At 40.4% G+C, this 21605-nt stretch overlaps 1 protein-coding gene across 2 annotated transcripts in view; it reads left to right on the forward strand.

Annotated features, from left to right (window-relative positions):
* The window catches only part of abl1 (c-abl oncogene 1, non-receptor tyrosine kinase), a 39438-nt gene that overhangs the window by 3371 nt on the left and 14462 nt on the right, over positions 1–21605 (forward strand). Inside the window, exon 1 of one of the 2 annotated variants that reach the window (XM_017459859.3) lies at positions 16142–17032. The exons of the other annotated variant lie outside the window; for it this stretch is intronic. Coding sequence (XP_017315348.1) covers positions 16948–17032 — 85 coding nt within the window. The 5' untranslated portion in view covers positions 16142–16947. Of the gene's footprint in view, positions 1–16141; positions 17033–21605 lie in introns of those variants that run through there. 2 annotated transcript variants of the gene reach the window in all.

Consider the following 21605-nt stretch of genomic DNA (forward strand, 5'->3'; position numbering starts at 1 on the left):
CAACCGGAGGATGATGACTTGCGGGTGGGTTGGCAAACAAAACCTCCTGCCAGCTGCCAGTAAGAAAAGAGCAGGCAGCAGTTGTTGTAAAGTGGCAGGAGGGTCAACGGGGTTGTTCACCCTGCGTTTCAGCGCTGTTTCCGAATCGGTTCGGCTCTTTTGTTAGGAGATCCGGGAGCTCGAGTAAAGGCAGGGCCGTTTACGGAGACTCCTCCTGGCTGGAGCTGTCTCTCACCGAGCAGGTTCAAACTCCACACACACACAGCAGCGAGACAAGCAAAGACCTGTCCGAGTTCACCGCTGCATCCGCCGAAACACTCGTATGCGTAGAGCTTCATTTACAAGTCAAAGGTGTACAGTAAGATTACTGCATGTGTGTATAGTCTCTGGCCGTTTCTGTAAGAGATCTGTTAGTTGTGTGTGTGTGTGTGTGTGTGTGTGTGTGTGTGGAGAAAAAGGATTCTCTTTTTGAACGCTTCTTCGGTGCAGTGAACATCACAATTAAACTTTTACCTAACCATGTTGGGATTTTTCTTTTTTTCATTTATTTAATTCATATCAACTATACGAAACATTTCAAATAAAAAAATAAACACAGGGCGAAATCGTTTTAAAAATCAGAAAAGGAATTTGAATTTCTTAAGATTTTTTGCATTTGAATGCATTGGTCTGTTAATGTAACTCTATTAGAGAAGGACCTTATCATTAATACTACATATTCGTATGGCGTAAACCACAGAAGATAAAAACCGTGTCGCTTTCTTGGTTCCCCAGAAACCGAAGCCAAATGTCTGAATCCGGGTTCACTCTGTACGATTTGGTCGTCTGAGACAAATTTTGAGAATCCGAAGCGATTCCTATAATCTTAGGCTGCGGTCTTCGATCACTAGTTCGACACGTTCCTCGACAGCCGATCTAAAATTTTAAGTTAAGTCATCTAACATAACATAATAACCAATAAGCAGGATATTAAGTTTAAACATGCACACAAAAGGCAAACTTTTTTTTTAAGAACGTCAACAAGGAGTTCTTCTTCTTCTTCAGGTTGTGAAACTTGTCTGCCATCGAACAAACTAGCTAAGAGCCAGGACACAGAATGTTCTTGTCCCGTGAAATGTGCCGAGGCTCGTGATTTGTCCACCCTTGATCATGGTTCTCATCATAAAACTTTAATATTTCAGACTCGTTATTAATTATTTACCAACAGTTGTGTTTCTCGTTGTTAGTATATGTATAATGTTTATTGACCTGGAAATTTCATGTCCACTCATTTTTATGCAGTCATAACTCTCTCAGTCTAAAGGTGCAGTAGGTAAGATTAGTCCTTTTTTTTTTCTCCAAGATGAGGTCTCTAAAGCCTCTGGTATACTTATTATTTTTACGTGTATGCTAGCGTATGCACACAGTCGTACGTATAGTCTTTCATAGGATACTCCAGTTGACGTACGCATATGCAAGTCAGTCGACACGTGTGCAGTACGACAACTTGCAATACCCCTCCTGGCCTTCAGGAGTCAGTACAGAGATGTATAGCAGGTTTTCTGGTGCGAAGGACGACAACGAAGAAGAATCACAACACGAAGAATAACGGAGGAGAAAGACATGCTGTTTCACTTACTAGAGGAAGAGGTTAAAAGAAAAAAAGCGCTTGTCTGGTTCCCTTTATTCTGGTTTTTCTTCAACTACCTTGAGAATCAACTGCCCTGGGTCACTGTTGCCGCCTTGTTGAAGAACTAAATAGTGCAAAAGAATTAAATGCGCTTGTGTAGCACGGTTAGAAAAATCCGACTGCGTGTGTACTCTGCTGCTGACGACATTTGCGTCACGCTGTTCCTAGCGTTTACACGGGCAGCAGTAATCTAATTATTGACCTTATTCTGAATAAGACAATATTGTGACTACGGTGTTTACATGAGTCGCTTTTAGAATATTCCTTTCATGTTCCTGTTTTACATGTCATAGAACATAGATGGATTAACGGCACACGTCATTACGTCCCCGCGCCACGCCGCCCGATGTTCCCTCCAGAATTTCACGTATCAACATACAGTTCGTTTTCGTTGTGGTACCGTATACAGTTTTGTATTTTTTTAAATTTTATTTTATGAACGCTTCAAGGGCAGTTAATTATTTGTCATGCTGTACGTGCAAATAGACGACTACTTGAAGCCGTGAGCTGCGTCCCAAACCACGTACTTGCATACTATATCGTAGCTGAGATAGATGTATTTCTCCTACTATATAGTAGGTAAGTACGCGGTTTGGGACGCAGCCGTGCTCTCTTGTTTGCCGTCAAACGGTCGAGCGCTGCCGTGTGTGATCGTGTCCTGTCACAGAATGCGGTGAAAACTCCCACACGACGTTAATAATGTGATTAAGGTGTTTACATGTCTGTAACGCACGTCGATAATGCGACTAAAACAGGAGTACTCCACACGTCTTTATTTGATTTGTGGTTACCTCGAGTAGGACTTTAATCGGATTAAGGTCATCAGTAATTGCTGTTTACATGCTAGTTCTTAACCTGAGTATTGTCTTAATCGGGTTAATATCGGATTATTGTTGTCCGTGTAAATGTACTGACTGACTAACTTGGAATAGGCGCTAATCCATGACAGCTAATCATTAATTTGGGAAAACGGCTAGAAAATGAGTGGTGTGTTTTTAAACAGTATATTAAAATAACATCCTGTTGGATTGCGTCCAATGCACACTAGCCCCAATTTCCATCACAGACTAAAAGCACACTGACAAACTGCAAAAATAAAAACAAACCAGACATTATTACTTGCAATGCACAGTAGAAATATGTTTCTTTGCACTAAACCTCCAGTTCTCTTTGCGGAACAGTCAGTCCTCTCTGTCTGCATCTCCCCAGCCATCCTCTTAATTCTCGCTTTATCTTGCTTCCGTATAAAATAGTGCAGATCTACATTTTATGAGAAAGCATACTTGATTGGGAGTCTCTCCAGGTAAAAGATAGTGTAGTGAACGCTCGCGTAACATGGACACCGCGACATTCACCAAACAGCTGATCTCCTCCAGTGTTAACATGCTGGGTTGTTTCTAGGTATGAGTAATATGAGATAAGTCACTTAGGGCTCCAGGACCACCAGGGGGCCTCGTAAGAATGCCGGATTTATTCATTCGCTTAGAATTTATTCACTTTTAGCCAGTGTATCCAATTGATATTGAGAATCATGATACTACGCCTGGTATTGGCATGAAAGTCAGAATTCTGCTATCATGACAGCCCTCGTTCTGGACAAATACTGACGGTTGCTTATATATCACAATGTTTAACAATCAGTTTCAGAATATTAAATATTATTCGGTTCTTGTTCTGCTGCTTTGTTGAATCGGTACACTTCGCTTCGTGTTCACTTCATACCCAGACCCCCCCCCGGCCAACAGCTGTTCCGAACATGTACGGACTGTGGCTGAGTGGACTGTGGCGTTTTTCAGTCTGCCCCACCCCCCACCCCCTCTTTCTTCTTCTTGGCTGGAACTCATGGAATCTGTGCAGTCTAGACACTAAAGCTCTCACCCCATGATCCCTATGGGTCTTGAAGACATGGGTTTGTTTTCAGCTAGAGGGATTGAGATGCAGGCGCCTCGGCCTGGTCATTTTCAACCAGCTGTTGAGCCACGGTGGCTCTCTTCGTTAGCCAGCTTGTGCTATTTACACTGGATGTGGAATCGATCACGGATTCCTTTTGTCTTTTGGAAATGAGTGGGATGATGAAATGAATGAACTGATTACTTGCAGTTGTTTTGAATCTCTAGATCTGGGATAGTCTTCATTGCAATATATTCTAATGATCGATCAGTATTCACTAACGTGAGCTTCAGTGTATTTGCTATTATGGGTCTCCAAATGTTTTTCTCTGCTTCCATCTTGGCCACCTAAAGGAGCCCTTTGTGACACTTACTCATGAACCAGATCAAGAATAACAAAAATGCGTATCTTGAACTTAGCATCTTATGAAAAGTTCCTTCATGCCCACAGAAGCATGACCACACACTCAGGGTCACAGTGGCTTAGTAGTTAGCATATTTGCCTCGCACCTCCGGGGTACAGGATTCAAATCCCACTTCCTCCCAGTACTTTGGGAGTTCCCGCCGGGTACTCTGGTTTCCACCTCCAGGCCAAAGACACGCATTGTAGGCTGATTGGCATTTCCAAATTGTTCATAGTGTGTGTGATTGGGTCCTGCGATGGGTTGGCACCCTGTCCAGGGTATCCCCCGCCTTGTGCCCAGAGTTCCATGGGATCGGCTGCAGACTCCCTGTGACCCTGTGTAGGATAAGTGGTACGGAAGATGTATAGATAGATGGATTGTACCTGACTCTTAGTGACTAACATTAATATCTTCCCTTTAAAGTATACTCGTTTTGCCACCTAATTTCTATCTCCTATATCTATATTATATGTGCAGGAACCAGGTACAAGAACTTCAACATGTTTCTCTGCACTGAGAACACCAGCTGTGGAGTAACGTAGTAAAGGTGCGATAGAAAAGCGTTCTCTCTGCCATTGGGAGATCGCAAGGACGAATCCTGAGTATGTCACAGCTGGGAGCTTTTGGTGGGGTGGAAATTGGTGGGAGGGATGGCATACTCTCTCTCTCTCTCTCTCTCTCCTGTCAATCACAGCGACACTAGCCAATCATATGCATTTGTGAGCTCAGGTATATGGAAGAGAGTGGATACCACTTTTCATGTGTGTTGTGCTGCCATGTGAAGCTGCAAACAATTTGGCAGGTAACCCAAGAAAAATCCTTAAAAAAAGTACTCCCACATCAGAAAGTATAAATTATACTAAACTAAATGGCGATTCACAAATACCTTTGACTGAAGGTATACCTTTGCATCCATATATTTTTGATGGGATTCACCGTCCTTTCATCGTAAGTGAGTTTAACATGTTTTGTGTTCTTTTCCTCGACGCTTCTGAATGTGGTAATCACACACACGCTACAGACGCGGCAGTTAAAAAGATTCGATCCAAACAAAACACTGAAGTATTCAGTTAAGATTTTCACCTACGCGTTATCTCAAAGCGTTTAATCAGTGAAATAATCCCCGTCTTAGTGTGTCCAAGGATATAAAAAAGAAAACAAGACCTTTAAATCTATGATTTGTTACTGAAATGTGTTTTTTATGTATTTATTTATTTTATTTTTTTTAAGAACTTGAACCTAACGCAGGGTTCACTGGAGTTTTCATTACAACTTGATATGTGTGGTTTGGGGAAAATAATACACATTAACCCCAGTGATGACAAACTTTGGCAAGCTAATAGATGCAGATGTTAATGTCTTACTGACCATGTTATACAGAGACCTTCTGGCATTTCTAAGTCCAGTGAGAGGGATTGACGTGTGCAGGAGTGCAGAGCGCAGATCATACAGCCTGTATTGAAGGCATAGTTGAACACTGGGCAAGCCACAGCAGTGGAGTCAGGAATGTGACGACCTGTGCATTCCTCTCAAGTGTGTCTCTCTCGCTGTTGCTCTTTTTTCCTTTTTCTTTTTTCTTTTTTTTGCTATCTCTCTCTCGCTTTCTTGTTCTCGCGCTTTGACGTCGGCATGGGGATATTTCTGTATTTACAGCAGAACGGTTATTGTATATTGCTTGAAGGATTGTTGGGGGGGCATTTCTGCTTAAATTTCTTTAAAAATTTCTACAAATGAATTAAATATTTCTCCAGTGTTAAAGCGCACCTATTATGGTTTTGAAACGTGCCTAATTTTGTTTTAAAAGTCTCATACAATAGATTTACATGCATCCGAGGTGAAAAACCTCATAATTTAAACTGCAGCATTACATTTTTTTTTCCCCACAGTGTCACAAACGACTCGTTCAGTGATCCATTCTAAATGATTCGTTTCTAAACTCCTCCTTTCAGACAGCATACTCTGCTCTGATTGGTCAGATGTCCCAGTCTGTTGTGATTGGTCTACCGCTGTCAGCAAGCAGCCAATGAAGACCAGAGGCTGGGCTTTTTGTTACAAACCTACTTAGGTTAGTACAGGAAGTAAGTCTGGAATTACTAAATAACACAAACAAAAAAAGCTGAATACTTATTTCCTCTCACTGTAGGTGTGTGTGTGTTTTAATCAAATGACTCTCAAGGTACATTATCTAATGAGATATTCTTCTAATTCTGAATAATGTTGGATCTTGTTCTTTAAAACACAGTGTGTATTTATTTATTTATTTATTTATTTGTTTGTTATTAATTTGTGTGTGTCCAAAGTACCGAAAAGCCCCTCTTGAGCCCAGCACGATAACCCCTCTGTTAATCCTGATGATCACATTCACACTAAGTGAATAAGTGAATACTTTTTTTAATACGAGGACTGTTCTGTAGAAGGCATGTTTGGAATTACAGTTTAGGCAGTGAAGTGATGAAAAACATCCCAGATTTGCCTCCTGCATTTCCAGTGCGTCTCCCCAGCACAGTGTGTTGTAAGCAGAGTCGCCAGGCTTCAGCTGGATTTATTTAACTCTAATACACTCTCAGGATGAGAGAGAGAGAGAGAGAAAGAACTCAGTGCTGTAGTTATTACACAGCTCTCTGCTCCTCTCCTGTCTCTGCCAATACAACATCTGCAGGACATCTCAGCATTGTCCTGCACATATAAAGTATCTCATTGCCTCGTTTCGGTCATCGTCGAAATTTTAGGTTGTAAAATGACACACCATGTGTCATTTTACAACCTAAGATTTAAACAATGAGCAATTATTCAGTTGTACCATTTCATATGGGACAAGTTATTTGCGGTTCCATAAGCAGTTTTGTCATTTGGGTTTGTATTTCTTCAGTTTGGTCTTTTCTAATAATGTAAATAGGTGCTCTATATGATGTATGCACAATCTGATCTGAAACATCACGCAAGGAAAAACGTCCTTTGGTTAACTTGTTGGTGGTTCACTAAAATAGTATAAGAAAGTAATAAATGCGATATACACCAGTCAGCCATAACAATAAAACCACTGATGGGTGAATAACATTGATTATCTGGTTACAGTGGCACCTGTCTTGGGCTGGGATATATTATGCAGCAAGTGAACGGTCAGTTCGCGAATGAGTAAGTGTAAGGATCTGAGCGACTTTGACAAGGGTCAAATTGTGATGGCTGGACGACTGGGTGAGAACATCTCCAAAGCAGCAGGTCTTGTGGGGTGTTCCCGGTATGCAGTGGTTAGTACCTACCAAAAGTGGTCCAAGGAAGGACAACCGGTGAACCAGCGTCAGGGTCATCGGCTCCCAAGGCTCGTTGATGTGTGTGAGGAGCGAAGGCTAGCCCGTCTGGTCCGATCCCACAGAAGAGCTACTGTAGCACAAATTGCTGCAAAAGTTCATGCTGGCTATGATAGACAGGTGACAGAACACACAGTGCATCGTAGCTGGTATTCATGCGGATGTTACTTTGACGTGTAGCACCTACTTAAACATTGTTGCAGACCAAGCATACCCCTTCATGGTAATGGTATTCCCTAATGGCAGTGGCCTCTTTCAGCAGGATAATGCGCCCTGCCACACTGCAAAAATTGTTCAGGAACGATTTGAGGAACATGACAAAGAGTTCAAGGTGTTGACTCGGCCTCCAAATTCCCCAGATCTCAGTCTGATCGGGTATCCGTGGGATGTGCTGGACAAACATGTCTGATCCATGTAGGCCGCACCTCGCAACTTACAGGACTTAAAGGTTCTGCTGTTAACATCTCGCTGACCGATACCACAGCACACCTTCAGAGGTGTTGTGGAGTCCATGTCTCGATAGGTCAGAACTGTTTTGGTTGCACAAAGGGACAATATTAGGCATGGGGTTTTATGGCTGATTGATGTGTGTGTGTGTGTGTGTATATATGTATATATATATATATATATATATATATATATATATATATATATATATATATATATATATATATATATATATATATATATATAAATAAATAAAATATATAATGCACAACATTTGTTATATAAGAAGATAGCATCAAGGCACTAGCTGATTCGAATCTCTTCCTAGGTCGCGTTTCTCCCAAATGATAATCAGATATGTTTGTAATTAGCTAAGGGATTTGTTTATTGGATATAAAAAGCAGTACGCATAAGGACAAGCCAGCTTCCATGCACAGATTCCTACCACAAACCATTAACTTCCATTTGCAGACCTGGTTTCTGTTCGAGATCATCTCAGATGTTAGTGTTCACGGCTATCTTATCTGTCCTGTCTGTGTGTTACCATGTTTCTGGGAAACCGGTCCTGCACGTTGGGCCCCAGCTCTGATTCCGACTTTATCTTCGCCGTCGATCCCACTCTTAATTTCTTCCATGTGACTGTGTTTGGTTTTGTCATGTCACCCACGCAGTGATTTTGGAAACAATAGCCTTTGTAAATTCGAAGCTGGGCCAAAAGGATAAGAGATATCGGAGAAGATGAATATCTTGCAGCGTTGTGTAACGACTCTAACTCTGTGATACGGCGTGAGGCCCAGATTGATCCAGCAATCTATTTTCCACAGTATTTTTAAAGTAGGGCGTTTATCATCTCATGGTTGATGGGGGGACAAAAAACCCGCATAAATCTAGCTGATGTATTTCTTTTAAAAGTTACCTGTTGCAAAACAGCCGTACGTGACCGTGGCGTCTCGGAGAGCGCATGTTCAAGTCTCATGTTCATCATCTTTAAAGGCGGCTGTAGATCTCGAGGTCTTTGAGATCTTTACGGTTGTGCTCGTAAATTTACACATCCCTTGCAGAATCGGCAAAATGTAAGTAAATAAATAAGAGGCATCGTTAAAATTGCATTTTGTTGTTTATTTAGTTCTGCCCTGGAGAAGTTATTTCACATAACAGATGTTCATAACAGATGTTTAAATGTAATCCACAAAACACAATACTAACCGAATTCACACGAATGAACCAGTTCAAAAGATTACACACGCGCGATTCTTAATCCCGTGTGTCGTTAAATGGATGATCAGCGACACTGTAAATTATTTTATGTTCTGGAAAACATATATAAATATCTTATGTAGCTTCTGAAGGGCGGTAGTAAATGGAAAAAAAAATAAGATCTTTAAACAAAATAACAATTTACACCAATCTTCCTGTTCAAAATTTTACACCCCCTCGGCTCTTAACGTATCGTGTCGCCTTCTTGAGCATCAGCGAACGATTGCACCTTTTTTACTAGTCGTGGACGAGTCCCACAGTTGAACATCATATAGTTGCTGATGCAGAAGATGCTGGAAAAGTAAAGAATGTGCAGGACCTGGAGGATTTTTCTGAAGAACAGTGGGCAGTTTAACTGCTCGGGACAAACAAGGGACTCATGAACAACTTTCACAAAACATAAACACAGTCTCTGATCATCCAGGTAACAACACACAGTATTAAGAAATCAAGGGTATGAACTGGTTCATTTGTGTAAATTCAGTTAGGACTATATGTAAACATCTGTTATGTGAAATAGTATATTTAGGGCAGGACTAAATAAAAAACACAAAATGCAATTTTAATGATCCCTCTTATTTAAAAGAAAAAAATTAATTAACATTTTGCACATTCTGCAGGGGGTATGTAAATTTATGAGCACAACTGTACATGTCGTGACAGTGATCTGGATTTAATTGGTCAGTCAGTTTGTAACACTTCCAAACAAAAGTAAAATGTGACTTTAAAAAAAAAAAAAAGAAGGAGGAAACACTGACTGAAAATTCATCTTGACTCGTGAGCATAGTCTCGTGCAAAAGCTTCACCGCACATTCGATTCACTGCTCACAAATCCCTCACTCTCTTTGTTAATAAGCACGCAAACTGTTGTGCTTACTACATAAGTAACTCTCCTGCTAGCACAGCACACCGTCGTCTCACGTTTACAACATGCTGAGGGAAAATAACGATGCTAGACAGACACAAATATTTTTCTCTTGTCAGGATAGAACACCACAACTCATGGCTGAAGCTTTGGCCGGCAGCCAGCTGACTAGCTTGCCGTTATTACGTTATATTAGCTAGCATGTTCTATCCTATTCACTCAGTTTTCAGGCAACCTAAACATGAAACTGGGCAGCAGTCTGGAGGTATTATTTCCCTGATGGGATAGCTAACTAATGGATTCATGAGCCATCCCTGCTAATATCATTTTTTGGCTAAGGTGACCTCACTACTAATGTGACCCAGTGTTATTAATTCTCAGCATTTGTGGAATGAAGTCACTTTGGCTATGCTTGTTGGCTCCAAATCGATTAGCGCCTTCCTTTGTGCCCTTCTTTCATTACACGTGTGCCATGCTAGTAAGGATCTTGGCACTAAGCAGGCTAATCCCTGGCCTGAAATGGCCCAGATGCCCAGACGGAATTCTGAGAAGGAACCTAGGATAAACACTGTCACAGCTTGGCTGGTTGCTGCATGTCTGCTATTTGGGACTCGCCAGCCTTTTTGCTGGCGAGTGGTGCTGGTGTGATCGATGTGGAGGAAATGTTCGCAAAACACGCTATGAATCATAATTAGGCTTTTTGAGGAGTCATGTTTTTTTCTGTTTGCCTAAAACAACATAGCAGCCTGCAAATATATCAGAAAATCATTACGTAATTGTTGGCTTGACAGAGCCAACATCCTATTCTTCATAATATTCTTCTTATTCTATTAAAAAATTTGTACCGTTTTATATGCGTCTCATTTTTAAAGCTTTGAAATTCAGCACAGGTCTACATCCCGTACGGGAATATGGCGCTTGTACTTTGAGAACAGTTCGGTGTTACGGTTGCCATGTGCATCTTTTCCCCCAGAGAAATACATGGGAAATGTTTCCTGGTCCTGAATATATTTAAAATTGCGTTGTTCCACGTACTGAGAACCCTAGCAACCGGTTAACAACCTAGCAACCACCTGGGACCCCATAACAGCCACCTACCAACCTGCTGGGATAACATAGCACCTACCTAAGCAACGCTCGGGCTACGTCTGCATTAATCCAGGTTCATTTGAAAACACTTTTTCTCCATGATTTGGATTTCTGTCCACACTGAGCTTTTCAAAAGCTCTCCCCAAGTGGATAAATCTTGAAAACGCATTTTTTGTGCCGTCGTGTGGACTGAGGAAAAATGATGACCTATTCATAGATATTCATAGTCTTCACAATTTTACATTTTACATTCTGAAATTGTTCCACAAATTGTAGACGCAGTTTTTCGCACACTGGTGAACCTCTGCCCATCTTTACTTCTGAAAGACTCTCTAAGATACTCTTTATGTACCCAATCACGATACTGACCTGTTCCCAATTAACCTCAAGCTGATTCTTTTTTAGTAGCACTTACTTTTCCAGCCTTTTCTTGTCCCAGTCCCAACTTTTTTGAGACCTGTTGCAGTTATCAAATTCAAAATTGCCTTATTTATTTATTTTTTTTTCCCTTAAAATTCTACATTCCCTCAGTTTAAACATATGATATGTTTTCTAGGTTCTATTGTGTGAATAACATACGGGTTTATGAGTTTTGCAAATCATTGCATTCTGTTTTTATTTCCAATTTCACACAGCGTACAACTTTTTTCGGAATTGAGGTTGTAAACGACGCAGGGCAAAGCTTCTTACGTTTTTAAATTTTTATTTATTTATTTATTTTTTTTACGCATGTCAAATGTAAACGTTTTCAAACATTTTAGTGCGGACTAGCAATTTTTGGGAAAATGCTGAAACAGTGTAGTTTAAAGATCTGTCTGGATGGAGTGGGGTTTTTTTCGGACGTGGAGGTAGCCTGAAGCAGCCCGCTGGGTTAGCGAAGCGACGTTAATGCTGACACTTTAATGCTTTAAAACGTGCAAAATGTTTGAAACCTTTAACATTTTAACCTCTTAATGTTTTTAACAATGTCAAATTTACTCATTATAAACTTTCAGAGTTCATCCATGAACTTTAGCCTTCTAGTTGAGACTACTCCTTTCTCATAACTAGGATGTGTTGATGATGTAAGTAAGCGCTCCAATGTGCTGCCCAGCTGCTTTTTTTTTTTCTTCCCTTTGCCTGGAAACTGAAGAGTCTCGGCCAGGTATCGAGTTATGTGCTTGAATTCGGAGCGAGAGAATCCGACATGTACGTGATCATGTAGTACATCATGTTTATCATCCTGACAGAAACTCAGCAAGTTTTTAGCAAATGTTTGTCTTCATACCATGTCAGAGTTGTGATTATTCTAGTGTTTTTATTATAATATAGATGGAGACCAATACGAGTCCCTGAGTAGAAATTCCGAGTTGCGGGGTGTCCCCCCCCCCCCCCCTTTTGTTGTTGTTTATTTTTCTTCCCCCCAGTTTGACTTTGGAGTCATACGAGCTTGAAGAGAACGCAGCATTGCTTTTCCCGAAATCGACGTGGGTCGAGCGGATACCAGCGATAACACCGACGATCAGTCTTGACCTTTTAAAGCAGCATGATGTTTCATCTTTGCGTGTGCTGTGTGTTTTTATACAGCGCCGCGTTTGTGTTTGCAAGCGAGTGATGTCAGGCGTGCTGTGATGTCCCTAAGGCGTCCTGCACCTGGCTCATGTTTCCCCTCAACGTTTAGCCATGAAACCCTGCAACCCTGTGTTTTTTTTTAAAAAAAAAAAAAAAAGGGTAAGAGTTTCCTTAAAGGGAATATCTAGTCGTGTCTAGGTTTTAATAGGTGTGCAGTAAGTTATTTGCCTTTTATTTACTCGTGCCCTAGGGTTTGGAAAAAGAAGTGAGCTAAAAAGAAGGGTTGAAAAAACAAAGGATTGGAGGGGGGTGAGAGGGAGCATACCGTGGACGTCAGCTAACTGTTAACATACTGAGTGTGGCATTATATAAATCGTAATGAAGTGATTCTCCTGTGAGCTCATCACTAAACAATGTGCTTCATGTTTCTCCATCTGAAATCTCCTCCTCCCTCGGCTGTTTCTAAACCTCGCGCTCAGAAGTCCTAAGACTTTTAAAAGGTTCTCAGGTGCTTTATTTATTTATTTATTTATTTATTTATGGTTAAAAAAAAAAAAAAAAGATTCTTGGGTTTTTCTTTAATTATTGTGCGAGCTTGGTGCAACGTGTTTTACATTTTTTGCATGATTGAGGTAAAAGGTATGATTCTGCATGCAAAAGTGTAATTGCTAATGTAAGCTGGGTCATTTTGTGCATCTAGCAAAAATCTCTCTTTTTTTTTTTTTCTTTCTTCTTCTTCTTTGATATAAATTGTTTCCAGAGTTTGATATTGTCGATGATGCAAACCAGGTGTCTGAAGCAAAGTCCTTTTGTGAAAACCTTAATCCTTTTCCCGAACGTAACGCACACGTTGCTTACTGAGCCCAAACCGCTATTTGATGAACAGAATAGTGTACTGTTTTGTAATCTCTGTTTGAAGCGATTTAATCAATATAATCTACACGTTTTTGGTACGCCGCTTTGGAACGCTTGCTTTACGGGCTCCGTTTTTAAAATATTTTTTTTTTACTGTAAATGAAGTGGTGTAGCTGGAATGCCACGAAGTCCTTGTTGCAGTCTAGGTGGTACGGCTCATTTCATACCTCAGTTCTATTCTCATTCCCTTGGCCAGGCTACACACGTGGAACTGTATCATTGTCATATTTTCTGTTGTTTTCGCTCCCTGAAGACTGGAAAGTCAAGAGAATGTCTTCGCGGGCCAACGCGGCTCTGGACTCCGGAGCGGCCCAGGTTCCCGCCTGTCTGGAGACTCCAGTTGACTAGCGTAGAGAGCGGTGATGTCAGCTCCAGAAACATTAATACCTCTTTTCCACATGCTCATGGAGAAGGATCAGAGCCTGGAAATGAATTTTAACTAGGATTTTACATCTCGTGCAGAGATTACTCTGAAAGTGAACTTTAAAAGTGATGTTTCTATACATGTTCAAAAAGAAAGCGCATGCTTTTAAAGTCATCTGTATTTTAAGAAGAAGCAAGCTAGGTTTTTGTTTGTTTGTTTGTTTTTTTGGACAAATTTAGCGATGCCCTCTATTTGCCCTAAATATAAAAAATTGTGCTAAATAAATAAAGGAATATTCTCCAGCTGTAGTTGCAGGTTGTCGAGTCGTGATTGGAAGTGATCCGTCCAGCTGAATAACGAATAATTGCGCTTTAAAACATACTGATACCGTAGAGCTGGCAAGCGAAGTTTTTTCCTTAGCGACACACTTCACTTACCGTGTCTTTATTGAATAAAGTCTGCCTGATTTTTAAAAGGAATATTTTAGCTAATGGCATAGATGATCTGTTTCTAATTGGAGACTAGTTCCAGCTCTTCATACACTGCCTAATAAATCTAATATAAGGTGACGGAGGCCAGACTTACTAATCCTGATAATCACATTAGGACTGGTTTAGTATCGCACGCTCATCAAAAAAATATACACCGTATACAGTACGTCGAGACTCAAAACCATAATCGTGATTACAAATGAAAGTAGAGAAAGAAAAAAAAAAACACAACCTAGTTCAAAGTGGAACTCTCCAGCGAAAAATGTACTCGAGTGAAAGTAAAAACTCGAGTTTTAAAATGTGAATGTTGTTAACTGATGCAATGAAGTAGTCGTGCTTTCTAAAAACTGTCCCACCATTGCCAAGTTTGCTGCGTAGTTTGCTAATGAATTCATCAGATGTAAAATAACCAGTGTTTACTATTAGCTCGAATTTTACTTGCAGCCTATACAATGACATTAGCTCCTGGTCGCAGTGCTAGTGTGACCTGGAAGTAGCAAAGAACACAGGCTAGTTTAGTCAAATATTGATAGTTAATGTTGGCAGATTAGTGAAACTTACCTCAGCTTGTTTTTTCAAAGCAGATTCAAGATTTTTATTTGTCACATATACAGTATATAACTTGCAGCGAAATGAAAGCCTGGACTTGTAGAGGAATGGGGCGCATGGTCCGTAGCACGTCCGTCTCACACCACCAGGGTTGGGGGTTTGATTCCTGCTGCAGCCCTGCGTGTATGGAGTTTGAACGTTCTCCCCGTGGTTCCCTCCGGGTACTCCGGTTTCCTCCCCCAGTCCAAAGACATGCATGGTAGGCTGATTGGCATGTCCAAAGTGTCCGTAGTGTATGAATGGGTGTGTGTGGATGTGATTGTGCGATGGATTTGCACCCCGTCCAGGGTGTACCTCGCCTTGTTCCTGATGCTCCCTGGGCTAGGCTCCAGGTTCGCCCTGACCCTGAAGGATAAACGTATAAAAGATGTATGGATGGATACTTGTACAGGAATGTGCAAAAAAAAAAAAAAAAAGGGATGTACAAAATATGCAATTATGTTACATGTAGTAACAGTACAAAGTGCAGAGTGGGCCTTATTGAGTTCTAATGGATCTGTACAGTTAACATATCGGTGTTGAGGTGTCTGATGGCCTGAGGGAAGAATTTCCTCCTGAGCGTCTCAGTTTTAGCATTAAATACACTGTGTAGTGTAATATTTATATTCTTTAATTCAAGACTTATAAAATATCATGACCTCAATTTAGTACCTAATACTAAACCATCCATACAACTTACTAAATGGTTCACAGTTCATTTAAAAAAAAATTAAAAAATGCTTCTAAATTGGATGATCTCATTCGGTTTGTGTTGCGCTCACGTATGTGGAAGAATTCAGTACGTCAATACATGAGAACAATACAATACAACTCGCTAATCAACATTCATGGCCCTGATCTCCATTGATTAAAGACTTCAGGTCATATTGTTCTTTCTTCTTGTGGTATTATCTCATCCTCGGGGGGACGGGACATCCAACATGGTCGAACAATTCGGACAATTTTCATTCGGTTAGAACATTGTCAGTGCATGCTTCACAAATTATAACCTTAAAAGTATAAAGGTATCATCACTTGACTGATGACATACAGGCCATAATTTAATTAGTGAATAAGACACAACTGAGGGGTGTTTTTTGTAATGCTCAGATATTTTGGATTTTATTCAATTTTTAATTCAATTTACTCTTTTTTTTTTTGTTGTTGTTGTTGCTAGTTTTCAAACCATTCCTGTTGCTCGGTGAGCCTCGTTGCTCAACTCAAAACAAAACCGAGGAATTCTTGCCATGACATTTTAGAGCACACTCGCCATTCTTCTGTTCTTCCAAGCTGTAAACATTTGAGAAGCGAGGGATGAAGGGGCTAAAAAACCGTGCCGTGCGACAAAAGGCAGATTCCTGCTCCAACTGTCTCAGAGCCTGACTTGTGGCCAGAGAGAGTGCCTTGGTGTCCTACTCTGTTGATGTGTGTGTGTGTGTTTGAAAGTGTGTATGTTTCCAAGTGTGTGTGTGTGTGTGTGTGTTTTGGGGGAGGTGGGAGGATCCAGCCAGCTGATGTCATTCAGTCCAGCAGGCAGCGCCTGAAAGGGGCCCTTTGTTGGCAGAGAGCAGCTCCAGGACTCGGCTTCTCCTGCTATCGAGCTCCCAAGACGTCAGAATGGCACAATCGAGACCGTACCTCTTCATGACCAACTGTTAACTTTGCTCCTTGATCAACTTGGGGGGGGAAAGTGTTGTTTTTCTCCGCTGCCCGCCCCCGTGTTTGGATGTTTTTTCTTCTTCTTCTTTTCTTCCAGTAAGAAACGATTAGGCAGAGCTGGAATGGGGAGAAAATGGAGCCTCTCGCACAGGAAAGTCGGTAGAAGAGATCCGTAAAAGTCATAAAGTGGATGCAGCTGTGGAGTCTTTGCGATGTGGATACCAGCTTTCACTTTGAAAAAGTGATCTCTTCGTTTTCTTGACTTTGTTATTCATTTTTTAAAAAGCTGCTTCTTTTTTTTTTTTTTTTTCCTCCCCTAAATGGGTTTAGCTCATTAGTCCGTTTTTGGATGACCGATAACTAAGACGTTAACCTCGGCGGGAAAAAAACAAACAAACAAACAAACCCTAAAACAGACGTTTTCCCTTTAAAGCAGGATTGTACAAATCAAATGAAAATGTTGGAAATCTGTCTGAAATTGGTGGGGTGCAAATCAAAAAAAGGCCTTTCATCTTCCAGCTATAACCTTACCAGAGGTAAGAATTTGGGATTGCGTTAGCATGGCTTTGTGTGTGTGTGTGTGTGTGTGTGTGTGTGTGTGGTGGTGGTCTTCATGAAGAATCTGTTACAGACGAGTGTAGTCGAGGGAACTCTGGGTTGATGGTCTTCTCAAAATCATAGGTTTTGGCAAATCTCGAGGCCTCTGAGCTCTTCTCTGCCTGGCTGTTTGGAAAGTGGAGGAGGGGGAGAGAGAGAGAGCGAGAGAGAGAGAGAGCGAGAGAGAGAGAGAGCAAAGCCAGACACTCTGGCTCACAGCAGAAGAATCGGGGGGAGGTAAAAAGTCAGGGAGGAGAGAATACTAGGAAATCTGACTCCAGCCTGATTGCCTGCATATGTTCAGTGTAAGCAAACGTTCAATTGTGTATAGAAATTCACACTCCCCTGTGTACTTATAGGAAAAGGTGTTCTGCTTCGTGTTTACACTTGCGTTTGTTGCCATGGGATTCTTTCCAAAAAGGGAGGAAAATGATTTAAAACTTTTCTGGACTTTCCTTAGATATTTAGCAATTGAGGAGGTTTTTTTTTTTCTTTTTTTTTCTTCTTTTCTTTGTTTTCTGGGAAGGGCATGTTTCATGTATCCTATTGCGTAGTGTAGTTGGTTACCAGTAGAGGGGAAAAATGTGCAGTTAACCTGAAGTCTGAAAGATGAAAAAAAGAAAGGTAAAGCGAAAATATGCACACAGAAAAACGACAAAGAAATAAAGACTCCTCAGTATGATTTATGTCCTTAAAATTGTTTTAAAGCTTTAAACGTTATCTTTATATTTTATTATAAATATTTTTACAGTTGTCCTTATCGCTCGCCCGTTTTAAAGTTTATTTATTTATTTATTTATTTATTTATTGCCCATCTGTCTTTTTTTGGGATTTTGCCATCCCTCTACCTGGTCCAGTCTTCACTCATTTTCATATGTGTGTTTCCTCCTCCATCTCTGTTTTCTTGGTGCATGCTCCACTAACTAACCGTGTATTTGGTGTCGTGACAAAGGAGCCATGTGATTTAGCCCAAAGTACGCTTTATATCCTGAGGGAAAATCAGAAAAAAGAATAAGAAGATGGGGGGAAAAAAAAAGACACTTAAAGCTGTACTTTCGATTTTCATCAAATTAGCCCTCTTTGTTTTTTTTTCTTGTTCGTTTTAAAATAATTAAAAAAAAAACCTATAAATATCTTGTTTTGTCCTAGATCCAAACAATAAACACATGAAGGGAATTCGAGGTTAGGGTTTTATTTATCCAATCAAGTTTATCCAATGGTCTGTGTCCAGATGTTCTACACACAGCAGCAGGATGAATGCTGAAGCTCACTATATAGTTAATAAAGGCATCAGTATTATCCCACATCAGCTTTAGGAAGATGTTTGTACAGTTAGATGTACTGTATTTTTGTTTCACGTCTATGTTTGAATGTTGTGCAGTGATGTAGAAGATCATCACTAATCTATACTAAAGCTCCAGGCCATGGGTAAACCTCACAAGCTTTTTACAGTCATGCAGAAGGTTTTTTTGGGGATTGTTGCATCCAAAAATGCTTGATTTTACTCTGACTGACTTTTAAAAAATTTTTCTTCGAAATTTGTGATGCAAGTTATTTTTGTGCTTTTTTTTTTTTTTTTTTTTTTTTTCCAGAAAACTTACTTGAATTGGCGAAATTCCAATTGCACGAAATTGTTTTGCACATTTTTTTTTTATTTGTATTTTTTCCCCCCACAGTGATGTTTGTTGGTAAACGCGACCTTTTTTTACTGTACTCGTAGACGACGCACATGAATCGAACAGGGCTTTGGCTGAATGCGCGTCGTGGTGATGTCACATGATTGCAAGCTCAGGATAATGCGGAGTTCGCTTGATTTTTGCGTTCATTTCCGTGATCGCAAAAATCACGAAATCCTGGACGGACTGAACAGTAAAAAAAAAAAAAACGAAACAACCCAACAACATATGAAATACATCTATATTCTGTAACTATCAATTAATCTTACTAATAATCACGGCTATATCGTTATACAGTGTAAGTTGCTAATTGCAGGATGTAGTTTCCACGCTACATTTGAATCATTTTACAGCAGCTTATATTTTTGAGACTTATAATAATGAGACTTTGATAATGAGTCTTTATTGATCACATATACATTACAGCACAGGGAAATTCTTTTCTTTGTGTACCCCAGCATGTTAGGAAGTTGGGGCCAGAGCGCAGAGTCAGCCAAGATATGGCGCCCCCTGGAGCAGAGAGGGTTAACTCGGGGCCCAACAGGGCCTTAAGGGCCCAAATCAAGCTTGGCATTGCTGGGGCTTGAACCCGCGACCTTCCGATCAGTAACCCAAAGCCTTAACCGCTAAGCCACCACTGCCCACCCGTAATCTGTTTGTATGGTACTGATCCATATGACTAGTCAATTAAAAAGAAATCCCTTTTTTTTTTTTTTTTTTATTCACTTGAACAGAAATAAAAAAAAAAGAAAAGAAAATACACTCCGGAAGTCAAATGACCAGATGTACACTGACCTCTGAAATATGAAGTTCTTGCAGTGATGTGAGTCACCTCGAAAAGCCTAAAAATAGTCATAGAAATTCTGAGCTATTGGTCAAATTTGGCTCAGATTACAATGTGTGACTCTGTGTGATTATCAGAGGAAGTGGAGGAACATGGAGAGATACCCCCGAAGGTCAAACCCCTTAATCTTCTGCTGTGGTCATGTCAAAACAAAACTCAAAATAGAGCTAACAAACAAAAATCCGGCGTGACAGAGTAAAGATAAATGTTCGTGTAGATGTTGAGAGCTGGCTGGAGTTTAGCCCTCTGAAGAGAGTTTATGGAGAAATTTGGTTGTACCGGTGTACGCCGAGCTCCTAATCGGATCTGGTATTCAGAGTAAACGTCACAGGATACTGTGAGTGTGTAGTGTCGTGTCGGGACGATTAAATCGTTATGTCGCAAAAGAATAGTTTGGATTGCTGTTTAATCCATTCACTACCAGAAACATAGAAATTTACACACGTTTACGGAAACGCAGTTTAAACCGGAGATTCGGAGATATTAAAACAGAAATTGAACACAAAGTGAAACGGACATAATAAAAAAATAATATATGACTCTTATTAGAACTCTCTGTACAAACAGTAAACATATCTTCTTATAAGGTTTAAATTGTAACAACAACTCTACGAGTTATCGCTCAAAAACACCAACAAGAGCAGATCATTTCCCTCCGTCATAAAACATAAAACAGGAGACGAGCTAATTGACACGTGAATCCGGTATGATTTGCGCAGGTATTTTGAGCTCTTTGATGTTAACTGACATTTCCTTTCGGTTGAAAGTGATGAAAGGATGAAACGTGTCAAATCGAGCACTTTTGAAATAATGTTAATGGTGACGATTAGGAAGTTTTTTGCAACTGCCTCTGCCACCAAGCAGTTCCTGACTACACGGCTAATGATGATATTACACCCTCACGTACTCTGATTCAACCTGAAATGGTGGAAAAGCTCTTTCTCTCTCTCTCTCTCTCTCTCTCTCTCTTTCTCTCTCTCTTTTTTTTGTATGTTTGTCTTTAGTTCTGGATGAATTAAATAGTTTATTTAAAAAAAAATTTTTTTAATGGAATATGGTGAGCAGGGGGAAAAGTGCAGTATCGTTTAGGCATCCAATGTTGTTGTGTGCAAACAAGCAAAATCTTCTTGGTTTTATCTGTTCAACTTGTGAAATTTTAGATTAGGATAGATTAGATTGGCTAGGCAACGTGTATATATGGTTGACTTTACTCTTCAGAGCTCAGTCTTGTCTGGTGCTCGATTTGGAGAAAGGGATTCATGCTGCTTTTGCTCCTCTGAGCTCTGATCGCATACGACCAGCCTGAACTAGACTACGTGAATCCTTTGTGCTCTTTCTGCTCTCAACCCACATTGCATCTTCTGTCACACACAAGTTGATTTGAACGCACGTTCCTCAACGTCCCTAAATCCCCGAACGTCACGTACTGCCCCTTTAATTCGATGAGCCGAGGGAGGATTTACCCAACTAGCTGATGTGAGAATATCCAGCCCTTGTTTGTCTGGTTCTTGCTTAACAGGAAAATCACAGCCAGTTCTCTGTCATTTGTTTATCTTCCAACTCTCGCCGCCTCATTTCCTCGCCAGAGCTCGTTCTTATGTCTCATCCTACAAAACATGTTTTTCAACATCACTTGATACCAATTAAGCAACACACAGTTGGGAGATGATAACAAATAAGATCAGTGTTGATGTAAGAATAATCGAGTGTCTGAGCAAAGTGAACAAAGGTTTTCGCCAACATTTGAAACTTTATATTCAGAGATGGTTTTATCGGGTTTAGATTATTAGACTGAAGCAACGTGTTAGTTGTAGAAGTGCCCTCAAGACGAAGGTTTTAGGACAGCTAAGATCTCTGAAGGCTTTTTACATTTAGGAAATTCTTCATTATTAGTCGGAGGGATAAACGAGACCATGGTTATGGCTGAGAAAGCTCATTTATCTGTACAGGTTGCGAAGTTGTTTATTTTTGTTGACATGTTTGTATTCCTAC

The sequence above is a fragment of the Ictalurus punctatus genome, chromosome 28 (genome assembly GCF_001660625.3).
Source record: "Ictalurus punctatus breed USDA103 chromosome 28, Coco_2.0, whole genome shotgun sequence".
In the NCBI taxonomy this organism is placed as follows: Eukaryota; Metazoa; Chordata; class Actinopteri; order Siluriformes; family Ictaluridae; genus Ictalurus; species Ictalurus punctatus.